Source organism: Lepidochelys olivacea (genome assembly GCF_965140295.1).
Source record: "Lepidochelys olivacea isolate rLepOli2 genome assembly, chromosome: 6".
Classification (NCBI taxonomy): Eukaryota; Metazoa; Chordata; order Testudines; family Cheloniidae; genus Lepidochelys; species Lepidochelys olivacea.
Genome location: NC_140416.1, coordinates 65,609,095 through 65,622,122, shown reverse-complemented (window position 1 = coordinate 65,622,122; position 13,028 = coordinate 65,609,095). Strand labels below are relative to the sequence as shown.

At 42.0% G+C, this 13,028-nt stretch overlaps 1 protein-coding gene across 3 annotated transcripts in view; it reads right to left on the bottom strand.

The window, feature by feature from the left end:
- ZNF106 (zinc finger protein 106) overlaps positions 1 to 13,028 on the bottom strand; it is a 79,369-nt gene that overhangs the window by 35,500 nt on the left and 30,841 nt on the right. For all 3 annotated transcript variants that reach the window (XM_084632588.1, XM_084632590.1, XM_084632589.1), the window contains 5 exons: positions 12,239 to 12,884; positions 10,506 to 10,575; positions 8,926 to 9,080; positions 8,761 to 8,821; positions 8,034 to 8,402 (listed from right to left, as the gene is read on the bottom strand). In XM_084632588.1, the coding sequence (XP_084488714.1) occupies positions 8,034 to 8,402; positions 8,761 to 8,821; positions 8,926 to 9,080; positions 10,506 to 10,575; positions 12,239 to 12,884 (1,301 nt within the window). The remainder of the gene's footprint in view (positions 1 to 8,033; positions 8,403 to 8,760; positions 8,822 to 8,925; positions 9,081 to 10,505; positions 10,576 to 12,238; positions 12,885 to 13,028) is intronic.

The window sequence follows — 13,028 nt, the reverse complement described above, 5'->3', positions numbered from 1 at the left end:
CCAATATGGTCAAGCAAGCACAATGTGGTCCTGATGTGAGCAAGAACTTCCTCTCTGGATCTGCCCCATAGCAACCAGTCATCACTGACCAGGAAGAGGTGGATTCCCTTTCTCCTGAAATATGCAGTAAACACGACCAGGCACTTGGTGAAAACTCAGGAAGCAGAAGAGGCTGAATAGCACGACCATGTATTGAAAATGGCACTCTCTTTCAACAATGTGCAGGAACTTCCTGTGGTTCAGCAGACTTGCCACATGGAAGTAAGCATCCTGGAGGTCCAGAGCAGCGAACCAGTCATTCTGAGATAATATGGGGAGGATAGTCAAAAAAAAAAAAAAAAAAAAAAAAAAAAAAAAAAACCACAACACATTTGGAATCTTATATGTGATGTTTGTTGAGGCCGCAAAGGTAGAGGATGGGTCTCATCCTTCCCCTGAATTTGGGTACAACAGACGCTTGTTTGAAGCAAAACCTTGTGAGAGCAACCGCTGCTTATTAGCAACGTTTCCCGTGGTCACCGTTTCTCTACCGTGAATAGTCCACTCGGTAACAGCAACATAGCCACCACATAAGAGCAACGTTTGTGATGTGACATCACATGCTCCACTTACTTGCATACTGTAATAACCTAAATTAAAAGTATTATTTACTTGCTTAGTAGATGCTCTTAATCAGGACAACTTACAACACGTACAAAGCATTACAGTTAAGTAGGAGTACAAAAAATGTTTATAAGTAAGAGCAAAAGGTTGTGTTTGTTGTCATAGTTGATGTTTGACTTTTTTTAAGCACAAAAATAAAACTGGATACTTTTCTAAGATTAACTCAATTAATACCGCTTTCTTGATATAATATGGTGGTAGGCTACAAATGCACATTTAAAATGTACAGTATGTAAACTAATGTAATACTGTAGCAATAAGAGATATTCTGTTACATTATAGATTTTTAGTGTGTACTGTAGCTGTTTTATGGATCAGAAAAAGCAGAGTGCCTTTAGTCAGACAACACTCCCCATAACAGCAACAGGTGCTTAGGAGCAACATAGCAAAAGGGCACTGATATGTTGCTACTAATGAACGTCTACTGTATCAGGAAGTACTGGGATTAGAAGCCGTTCCAGCAGAACTTCCTCCACCACTCCCAATGCCAGCAGGGAGCAATGTCATGACAGGATCCCTGAAAAGAGACGGAGGAGGAGATGGAGGAGGGTTCTGACCATGTGCAGGACCCAGTTGTTGGAAGTAACAGAGACCCCAGCACTGTAAGAAAGGGGCCAGTCTGTCCCCAAAGGAACAGGATGATGAGGAGGAAGGAGCAATGGACTGGAACAAGGAGTCAAAACAGGCATTTAGAAGCCAAGGGAGGGTGTGTAGGCTGGCCAAACTTTGAGCCCAACCACTTTCTCTTGTGGGATCTATCCTGCTTTTTAGGGTAGTCCTACTGCTCCAGGGAAAAGGGCTGCGCAAAGGTACACTGTGGACGATACTGCTGCAGCTGGTGCTGAGCACCACAGTTTTGCCTCAGTGCAGGTGGCGCACTTCCCCGATGGATCTCAAGGTAGCCCTAGAATCCTTGAAGGAGTGAAGCATGTCATCGGTCTTGTCAGAGAACAGGTTTCGGCTGTCGAAATGCAACTCCTCAATAGTCTGTTGAACATCAGGTGCAATGCCAGAATTTAGCAGCCAGGAAGCCCTCCTCACAGTGACCACAGAGGACATCACCCTGGCTGAAGCATCTGCAATGTTAAGGGCAGACCTCAAGAATATTTTGGTCACCAAGGAGCTTTTATTGACAAAAGCCCCAAACTCCTCCTGTGAGACCTTGGGCAGCTGGTCTGTGAACCCAGACATAGCTGTCCAATTAAGGAATCATATGTGGACAACAAGTTGGTTAAAGATTCACATCTGTAGAGACAAGGATATGTAGACTTTCCTGCCCTTAAGATCCCATCGTGTAGAGTCTCTGTCCTTAGGAGTAGATCCGAATCTGCCCTTCTATGCCCTGTTGTATACCACGGTCACCACTAGGGAACTGAGGGCCAGATGTGAATAGAACCCCTCAGTTCCTTCAACTGGAACAAAACAACACTCTTCCATGTGCTTATCTGCTGGCGGTATCACGGCTGGTGTACTCCAAAGGGCTTCAGCCAATCTGAGAAGCACATTGATTGGGATAGCAACTCTACAAGGGGCAGATGACTGCAAAATGTCCACCACAGTGTGGGGGTCTCATGCAGCAACTCCACCTGGATGCCCAAGGGTGCAGCCACATGGCGCAGCAGGTCTTGATATGCCTTAAAGTCCTCCAGTATCAAAGGGAAGGATGAACTCAGTAGTGCAGTCTCATCTGGAGACAAAAAAGCAGAGGCTCTTAATTGAGCCAAGGCCAGATCGTGTCGCAGGGATGATGCATCCAGACAAGAATATTCTAGAGGCTCCACAGGGAGAATGATGGCTGATGTCTGCAGATACCAATGCAGATCTAACAAGTGATTTTGCCTATGAACGAGGTGAAGAGCAGGACCTCTGAGAATGAGGGGCAACCCACTGACTGCAAGGGGCCACTGATATGGACAGGGCACTGGTAGACAGTAGGCACCTGGCCAAGGACCTCCATCCCAACCAAGTGGTGGAGGACAATCTTGGGGACTATAAACGGTCCATTAGTGATCCTTGGTGTTCACTGCATGATGCAGAGCGGGAGGATGAAGACCTCAACTTGGATGTAGGACTCTTGGGATCCCAGCGACAAGTGAAGAGCAAGACAGAGGGAGCAAATAGGTGATCCGTTCATCCCTTGCCCAGAACGAGGTAGGAAGTGGTGCTTCTGATGGAGGCAGTATCATTGGTACTGAACATGTCAGTGCCAAAGACAGTGTCTGTCCAGACTTGAATAGTGGCAGAGGCTGGTGAAAGCTGCCACGGCAGCACATTTGACAATGCCGAGATTCCCAGTACCAGGGTTCCCCATACAGATTCTGATACTGGCTCTACCTCTACTTCTGGAAGGGGAGCAGTGGGATATGGTGCTCACAAACGAGGGTTCAGCACCTTGCTCCATTGGAGGGGCTAAGATGGTGCAACCCTGGAAAAATCTTGAAACAACAAAAGGCAGAGGAGGTCTGTGGCTGCCTGGTATGCTGATGACATGGACACAGTCAGTACCAGCATCTCCCTCATCAGTACCAGACTCAACTGACAGCAGAGGCTGGAACCAGAGTAGATGGTACAAAGTTTCTGCCCTTCCCACTCGGAACCAGAGAAGGGTTGGAGCTGCCTGCCAATGCTGGCCCTGTACTGGTCCACACTCTTTATGGGGGAGGCAGAAGAGTCACCCCGAAACCTGGAGCAATCTCAGTTGGTCTTATGTGACCTTTTCCTTGGTGCAGTTGATGAGGAATGTCTCCTCAACCTCTTTGGAGGTGTGCCTGTTCCCAAAAGTGAAGTGGCCGCACTCAGAAAAAGAGGGTGATCGTTGGCTGGATGAGGACATTGGTACCAGATCAGGCCACATGGCCTGTTCAAGCAGGTGCTTCTTGAAGTGAAGGTCCTGGGCCACCCGCGTCCTTTTCTTGAACGATCTGCAGATCGAACTATGCTCTTGAGATGGGCCTTGCCAAGACAAAGTGAGCACTGCATGTGGTGATTGCTGCTCGGGGTCGCTCCCCCACACAAAAGACAGTGTTTGAACCCCAGTGAGGGCATCACCAGAGGAAAAGCTACTAAAACTAACTAACATGAACATTAAACTACTAACACAAACTACATACGATAAAAAACTAGGCTAAGACTGAACTACACAGAGCTCCAGCTCCACCCATGGGTGGTGAGAAGACACTGAGGAGAGTTGGGGAAGTGCTGCCTCATATCAACAGGGGAGGGGCCAGAGCCATGAGTGCTGCCCCTCTATGGGTACTGCTAGGCAAAATATCTGACTCCAGTGCGCTGGGCATACACGCACCTAAGTGGAATACATGTCTGCATCTACCTGAAGAAACAATGTCACTGGCTATCACATACAATTCTCAAGTGGCCTGACAACAGATGAAAACATGGTGATTGTGAATCCCTATTTAAGGAATATATATAGGCCAGACATGAGGGGCATTATACATTTTGTGTTTGATTAAATTTTACAAGAAAGGGAGCATATCAATATGTACCTTTTTGGAAATCAAGGAGGGTGGGAATAAGGGTGCTACAAATACCATACATAGAGAAGGAAAAGCCAGAATGCTCTAGGGTGGAGGCAGACCCCAGTAATTTAGTAGTATTAAGACTCCTCAAAGAAGTGTTGTACAATGATGTTCAATTTATTTATGTGCCAGTGTTACTGCACATACTGCAGTTATCTAATGGATTGTGCCCACTGGAATTTGGTGAAATATGGTTAAGAACTGTTGAAAGGACTTTCTGGACACATGTAGGGATAATTATGAACATTTAATTAGCATAGGTATGGTTAAGAAAATAATACATATTTGGTTTGTGACTGGTACAGAGATGGCCACAATCAGCAAGTAAAAGAAGGCTACGAGAATAAGTAATATTACTTAGTGTTGGAAAAATGTATGGTTCAAAAAGTAACTGATTAAATGAACAGCTGCAGTAACAAGACAAACTGTCTTAAGAAAAAAAAACCTTCCCACTGTTCTGTTGGTAAGCAAAGAGGGGGAGGAAATGAGGAAGGAAAACAACAAGGATAAACTGCTTCAAACTGGGTTTTTGCTAAAGCTAACAAGTTAGCTGAACAGTAGAGAGAACTTTCAAATGCATGGCTCTTTGTCAGACCCTACTTGATCATGCTAGAGCACACCAGGATGAGACACTTTTCCCTAGGTCTGGCCTATTTGTAAGTATACTGATCATACGCTCATGAATACTTGCTTATTGTACTGTGTGTAGTGACTGCTTATTTTTAGACAGTTAGGCATGTTTAGAGCAACTGTATAAAATACCATTTGACCTTTGGATTTAATAAAGGAATTTATGGTTAAATCAGAGTCTGCTGGTCTCCCATATTAATAATGTCAAATACTATTAATTCCAACAATCCCTATTCATGACACATGGGACAGGCTCTCGCCAGAAAGGAGAAGCTAACAGCATTACAGAAATATTTCTCTTTAGAAATCTCTTGGGAAAAAGGTAAGTTAAATCTTCTGCAACCTTCCTGAAAAGTTGACAGTTTTCAGTCAGAGACAAGATGGTACACATCTGATTCTCTGGGATGACCCTTTAAATTATTCTACTTTAAATGTGCTCCAATTGGCCACCCCAGGCTTTCTAATTTTATAATTAAGGCTTCCCTTCAGGCAATTGCTGAGAAGAGAGCATAATTATCCAATTAATGAAAAGTTATTTTTCTGAGCAATTTAAGTTATTTTTGACCACTGCTGATATACACATGCATGCTCTTAGATCCACATCTAGGCAGAACAAATATTTAAGCAAGGTTTAAACAGTTGTGACCATATCAAACGAGAACATTGGGGTGGAAGGGATGCACGCAAACTGTTAAATTCACATCCTAGATATAACTGGTAGAAACCAAGGTGCCTACTCCCATTCAACCACCCCAGCGGGGAAAAAGACCTCAACTGGTTTTATCAGTGTTCTGATTCCCAGTGTTTTTTAAACTTCTGTCACTACATATTTAACATAATTGAAAGGCTTTTTAAAATTAATGATTAATTAATTATTATTAAACAAAAGCAGTTTTCTAATTTACACTGTGAACAAAAAACTGTAGCTATTTTAAAATGGGACTTGATGAAATCAAGGTGCTTGCTATCCCTATTAGGAAACTACAGGTGTTACAAAACTTCCTAAATAGGAGGTGAAGGGAGGTTGGAGAGAGGCGCATAGCTGAGTGGAATCAAGTCATCTGCATGTTAAAGAGACAAGGATGTAGAGTTGAATTTTGGGGGAATTTGGAATGCTAGATATAAATCTACAGAAAGGGGGCAAGACATCCACTGGTGAATCTCTGTAAAATGGGTTAGCTCATTGTATTTTTTCTAATGTTGAATTCACAAGGCGGCCGTTGCTCATTTTATGCGTGTGTGATATGAAAACTGATCAGTTCTGCAAACAGAAATTAATTTGACTATCAAATACCAACCTACAGTTTAGACTAAACGTATCAAAAAAGAAAGTAGTAGGAAGCATACAACTGAATGGACGGAAGTTATGAAAACAATTCTTCTAAAGTTAAATGTAAGCATTGCAAAGAGTTAAGTAGCAAGATTCATGCTCATCTCAAAAAGGTAGAAAAATTAGTTTAATCCAATTCTTTAACTTCAACTGTGCCACTAAACAAGCCATTGAACTCATAATAGAAGCACGGAGTTTGACAATTCTGCAAGAGAGACATCATGACATTGCAGCTACAGCAATCACTTAAGTCTCTGTCCCATACCCTCCAGCAGCTCCTCAACATCAGCTTCATGCAGGAGCAGTCCTCTGTTCATCTTTGATGCCCCGCAAAATGCCAAAATCACGAACTGCTTAAGCCATTAAAAATGGAAAGGCAAATACTTAACTTGATAAGGCAGTTGGCACCCTTGTTTTAGACTGAACACCACCTTCAGTGTAAAACAATGTAAGCAATTTAAACTAACAACTGCAATACTTTGCCTTGGATATATTTTTTCTATACATCTTTAGACATACAGGTCCTCTACTAAATGCTAGAAGTGAAAAAGTGAAGGAAAATATAATGAATTTAAATATATCCAGATTAATGCAACATAGTTGAACATAAATGTAATAGCTACAAGAATCCACACTAGGAAAAAATAATCTGAAACTGCATTAGACCATGGACTCTTCTGTTTTATATACAAAACTGTAAGCTTTACTTTGGACAATGTATGGTTTATGTTTGAGAAATAAATATGCTTATGAAGTACAACATATAGTATGTTTAATTTAACAAAAAAACTTGTGGTTTTTTTCTACCTTTCTTTCCCTGAGATTTCCCTAAGCTGGGAGAAGAAAGGTCAAACACTGGTTAGGTGTGTGTTTCACCCCGGTCTAGCCCAGGTAGATACCGAGGGTAAGATTTGCAGAAAAGTGCCTGCATTTCATTGGGGGAAAAATGAGTGGGATTTAGGTTCCTTGGGCTCAAATCCCTTTAAAAGTAAGCTGGAGCTCAGGAACTTTTGTGTCGCTCTTCTGTTTTAAAAATGTTATAAACAATTTATCACAGTAATTCTAGATACAACTCAAGATCTCAATTTTACAAACATGACCTTTATCCTGCTAGCACTTAAACACATGCTTAACTTTACTCATGTTAGCAGTCCCATTCATTTCAATAAGACCACTCATGCAAGTAAAATTAAGCATATATGTTGGCAGGATCAAGGCCATACAGAGAATAATGAAAAGAATTTAATACCACTCACAGTAATTCAGATTTCAAAAAATGAAAAGAGAGTAATATTAACTATGCAACCTCTGAATCTAGTTATTAAATCCCACTTACAACTCAAGAGTAATGGAGGAATTTTTTTTTTTTAACCCCGTTAAGAAGATCCTTAATTTAGTTTGGCCAAAAGTGTGTTTAGATCTCTTGCTTAAGCAGTTTTTGCACTGTGTAGGTGGCTGCCAGTGCTGTATTGCTTCCAGTTACAATATGGACTAGAAGCAAATACAATCTCACTAGCCACCATAATACTATATTATATATACACACACCATTTTAAAGAGATGATTGCATGCAAGTTCTGGCCTTTTATTTTTTTTGTTTTGAAGCAGAAGTATAAGCCTTTAGTTTTAAAGCTGTAATATACATTTAAACCAAATCAATAAAACAAATTAAAAAAAACAACAACGTAACTTAAGTCTGTTACAAATAAAGGCCCCAATTCTGCAAGATAATTACCATGGCTGAAGTCAGTGGGGGTTCACCCATGCAGAGTAGCTTACAGGTTTGAAGCCTAAATAACTTTTACTCTTTCAACTAAGTGGTTTTCCTCATTCTCATAAAACTAGTCTTTTAAAAAGAAGATAAACAAACATACCATCCTTCTGCTGCAGTTCTGCTTGTGGAGCGCACACAGAGCCATGGAGCACAGTATTCACACTTTCTCCTCCATGCTCTGGAGACATAGGTTCTTGTTTAATTTGCATGGATGAATCAGGAACAGTGCTGGCTGTGATAGTACCAGGGGTCTGGAACACAGGTGGGGAGCTCACTCGGAGAGAGGCTCCCAAGGGAGTACCAGAAGGGGATGTATGGGAAGAGAGACATGAGGAAGTCTCCAGAAGGGGGAAGAATTGACCTGAAGGAGGAAGAGCTAGATCAGCTGTTGACATGGATCTGCTAATTCTTCTTTCATCTGAGATGCTGCAGGTGAGCTGTTCTGACCTCTCAGGAGGTTCATAGGTTTCTAGAGAAAGAAGGAGCAAATGCCCATATGTTAAAACCAAACTTCCCCAAACAGTTAACAGTTCAAGAGGAAATAAATGGAGACAAGAAGGAAAAGCTTGCAATTAAGAGTTTGCTGGGCCTACTACATGACACTCTTGAAATGCCTGGATCAGTCTGAATTAGTAGAAAGCTTTACTGTGCAACACAGGAATGGCTTAACAGAACTGGATATGGGCAACTTACTAAGTTGTACCAACCTATCCTGAACTTTCATGAGCAAATTCGAAGTTAAACTGAATACAAGATCAGCACAGAAGCTTAAGCTTAAAGAATAGAGGTCAGAATGCCAGTGCTGCAATTTCGTTACATCTCAGTACCTTGTAGCCCCTGCAGGATCTGAATTCTCTGACTCCTCAATGTGCTCATCTCCATTGTTATCTGGGGGGGGAGGGAAAAGGGAGGAGAAAAAGTGATTTAACCAGCCCTATCAAGCACAACTGAAAGCTGTTCTAGTTCAGCCAGCTCAAAAAGCCTGCAGTTACCTGCTGTTTCAATACAAGGAATCGTTGAACTTCAACATAGGCTGCCTGCAGAGCAGCCCGAGCCTGCAAGAGGCGGTCATCCACACAGTGCAGTGACTTGTTCAACTCTTCTTCTCTCAGAGAAATAGACAACAACTGGTCTACCTGAGAGCGCTCTGTAAGAGAAATAAGCACAACTTAGAGTGCAGCTCATGTTTTACAATTCATTTTAACAGGTCACTTTTGTGGAGACATCTTAGTAGACTTTTTTGTATCACAGCATCAAGCAATGAACTCATTAAATCTCATATGATGAGTTGGAAGTGTCAGTCAGTACTCCAACAGGAGGGGAAGCAGGATTGGAAGAACAGAAAGACTGTCAAAAGGCTAAAGGAGAATGCCACAGGCGAGGTATTTTTGGCCCTACTTCCCTGGAGCTTTTCTGAGAGGAAGTCTTATTTGTCCTCTAAAGGCCTCTGCAACAGGGAACAAAGCAGATGCTTCACTAGACAGGCATCAGCTGCATCTGCTTCTTAGCAAGACAGACAAAGTGGGGGAAGTCTGACTATATATCAGGATGGGGATGATGATGATGATCTGAATCCCAAAATCCTGTAAGCAGAATTGGCTACCATCTCCCTGACATAACCAAAAAAAAAAAAAAGCGCACCCATTTAGCCATCTCGGCTGCAGCCATATCTTGCATCTCATGGAAACTGACTTTATCTTTTGAGGAATGCGGTCGGTGAGAAGAACAAAATTTCTTGTTGGTAGGCTGCCATCATCATCATCCATTTGATGAAATCAATATTCTTTACAATCGATTTGGTCTCAACATTCATGCGAGGAAAGTCTCATCTGCTTCTTACAGTTGAGAAAATTGTGGCAAAGAAAAATTAAGTGATATGCCCCAAAAATCACACAGGACCAGGAATAGAACTTTTATATCTTGACTCCAAGTCATATGCCCTAACAAAGCCATCCTTCCTCTCTGTGAGATGGAAAATGTCATTCAGGTGTTGGAACAAGATTCCAAAGGAGCAGCAAAATGTTTTACAAAATATTTCTTAATTTATCTTTTCCTAGCACTCAGCCCAGTAACACTTTTACTTCATTACACATTATATACAAAAGAAATATTTGAAAAGCTTCAAAAGTAGATCATAGGTCACACTTAAGAATGTGTGAGAGCAAGAAGAGACTAAGGAAGCCATCTTACACAATGAGGTGGAGTAGAACAAGAATACTCTCACTTTCTTGCTCTGCTCCCGACATTGCCTACCTGTCAATATCCAGTTACAGCTTGGCTGACCTCTTCACAGGCACTCTTTCGTATGCCTTTAGTGAGCACAATGTCCCAAGTCAGCCACAGGCACAGAACTGCAGTGTTCAGGATAAGTAGAGTGTCACAGGCTTTTCAGTGTTCAGCCATGGAACTGGGGGAGGTGGAGGAGGGGGAAGCGCAAACCAAAAATCACCGTGAAGAGGAGAGAAGCCTCAAACCAACTTTTGTTAACAACCAAATGTTATCAAGGCAGCTTTGGCATATACTCATAACCTCTTCATGCTGTGTCCTCCCACACACACCTGGTATCACTCACCTTTTTTGCCTTTAATTTTCCTTCTTTTATTCTTTGTTTCTAGACTTGGGATTTCAGGAGACGATCCCTCCTAAAAGTTATAAATAGAAAAGTTCATTCATTAAAGTTAGAACAATATAATTAAAACTTAAGTCTACATTCTACAAAAGTCTAGGGCTACAATAAGAATTTAAATATCTACTGTGTCTTTCCCAGGCAAGTCTAGATTATAGCCAGAGGAGAGAACATATGAAGATGAATTTTGTTATAACACCATTCACTCATATTTTGTTGCCTCTTCTCTCAAGAATAAAAATAAGTTTCCTGCTTCCCCCGGAGACAATGAAATACTACAGCAGACAGCGCTCTGGGTACTCAGTTGCCAAGTCGAACAAGTAGACTTGGCCAAGATGTGCTCCTTCATGTCTGTCTAATGTCGTTTGCTGTGATAAGATCATGAATGAGGAAATAAGACTAGTTATAATCTAGAAAGGGATAAATACCATGCTAAATAAAGTTTCAAAATGAAAGAGGGACATACACAGAAAGAGAGTCATTAGGTCCAAGACAGACAAGATTACTGAAGCACATGGTGTTAAAAAAAAAAAAGTTTTTCAGCTATTTTTTTTCCTCCGTGGTATAATTTTAAAGATAACCCTTACTACAAAAGTGCATTTCTCTTTTTAAATGTTCAACCATAAAACCAGGCATTACCAGAAAACCGATTGTTCCATGGTTGCTTAACATTCCTAGTAGGTCCTGAAACATGATAAGCATTCTATTGAAGACACTCATTTCCAGAGGCAGGAGGCCAAGTCTAGACATTCTGGGCAGTGGCAGTTTTCTGGGCAGTGGCAGTTTTCTAGTCTTTAAACCACAAGAAATCTTAAAAAGAGCTAGAAGTATCATGAAGGCATCTTCCATTCCACCTTGTCTAATTTATTTATTTTTTTTAAGTCAGTTAAAACACACTCTGAATCTAAGACGACAAAAAATATTTGCAATTATGTAGTACTGGATATCTATCCTGGGTCAAACCACCACAAAGGTCCTGTGAACACAATCCTTTCAGTACAGATACTGTACAGAGGGAAACAAGATATGCCAAGAATCAGTGTGTTTGTCCTGGCCAATATTAGAGTTTGCCTATAAATATACAGTAACTCCTCACCTAACATTATAGTTATGTTCCTGAAAAATGCTACTTTAACTGAAATGATGTTAAGCAAATCCAATTTCCCCATAAGAATTAATGTAAATTGGGGGGGGGGGGTTGCCCTGCTCCGCCCAGTGCTCCTGTCGGAGAGCGGGGTCAGGGCATGGGGGCTTACCCCATTCTGCCCTGCTGGTGCTCCTGTTGGGTAGTGGGCTTGCCTGCTCCCCAGCTGGAATGCCAGGCAGGTGGAGTGGGGTAAGCCCACACGCCCTGACCCCAATCTTGGCAGCGGTCCCAGGGTGGCCAGAGGAACCACGGGCCCCCCAGTGCTCCCTCCCGCCCCAGCAGTGGCTAGAGTGGCTATGGGCCCCCCAAGGCTCCCTCCCACCCCGGCAGCAGCACCTGCTCTTAAGATTCAATCAGGGGTAGTTATGGTATAAGTCATTGACAGATCATGAGCCATAATTTTTTGTTTCTTGCCTGTGACCTGACCATGACTTATTAAAAATACCAATGATTAAATCCCAAACTTAATGACAACCAACAAGAGAAACTTTTCTATTGCTAATATCCTGAAGATATGCAGAACTACACTTACTCCAGTTGCTCTTCTTTTCTTTCCAATTCCCTGGTTGTCATTCTGCTCAGTACCAGATGTACAGCTGCTGTCTGTAGCAGCATCTACAGAGTTTGATCCTGCAAGCACTGAAGCGCCATTTGAAGCCAAAATGTTTCCTTCCCCTATGAGCTCTAATGCATTTTTGTTTTCAAGAAGTGATATTCTACATTCTGGGCTCTCCTCATCTTGTTTTGTGGTAAATACTGTGAAGCTTGTAACATCAGAGGGAGTATGTAGGCTGTGTCTCCTTCCATTGATGGTAGTTTCAGTTCTTTCAGACATGAATGGTGATGAGGGGAGAGAGGATGTCTCTTGTTTGAAGTCAGCCACATTATTAGCATTTGTTTTATATACAGGTGCTATAAAATGTGAATGGCAGACTGGAATGATTTGCTTTTGCTCACTTTCCTTTGTTATGGCTTGGTCACTGAAGAAGCCATAAACAGAAGTAGTCCTGTCCACAACAACACTGCTTTCAGAGAGGCTGCGTTTCCTAGCTGATCCAGATGCTGCCATGGAAATCCCTTCCCACTGGAACCCTTCTAGGCCAGACAGCTCAGGTTCTTCACCCAAATCAAGACCTTCCTGTTCGTTCTGAACAAGGGGTACCATCTCTATGCCAAACCTAAAAAACAAACAAAAAACACTGTAAATGTATAACAGCAGAAGACAGGCAAGGGGGGGGGGGGGGGAAAATCTGTCTTAAATATATAGCTAGGTATACACGAATGGACTAAAAGATAACACTAGTGTTGTGCTGCCTTTTGTG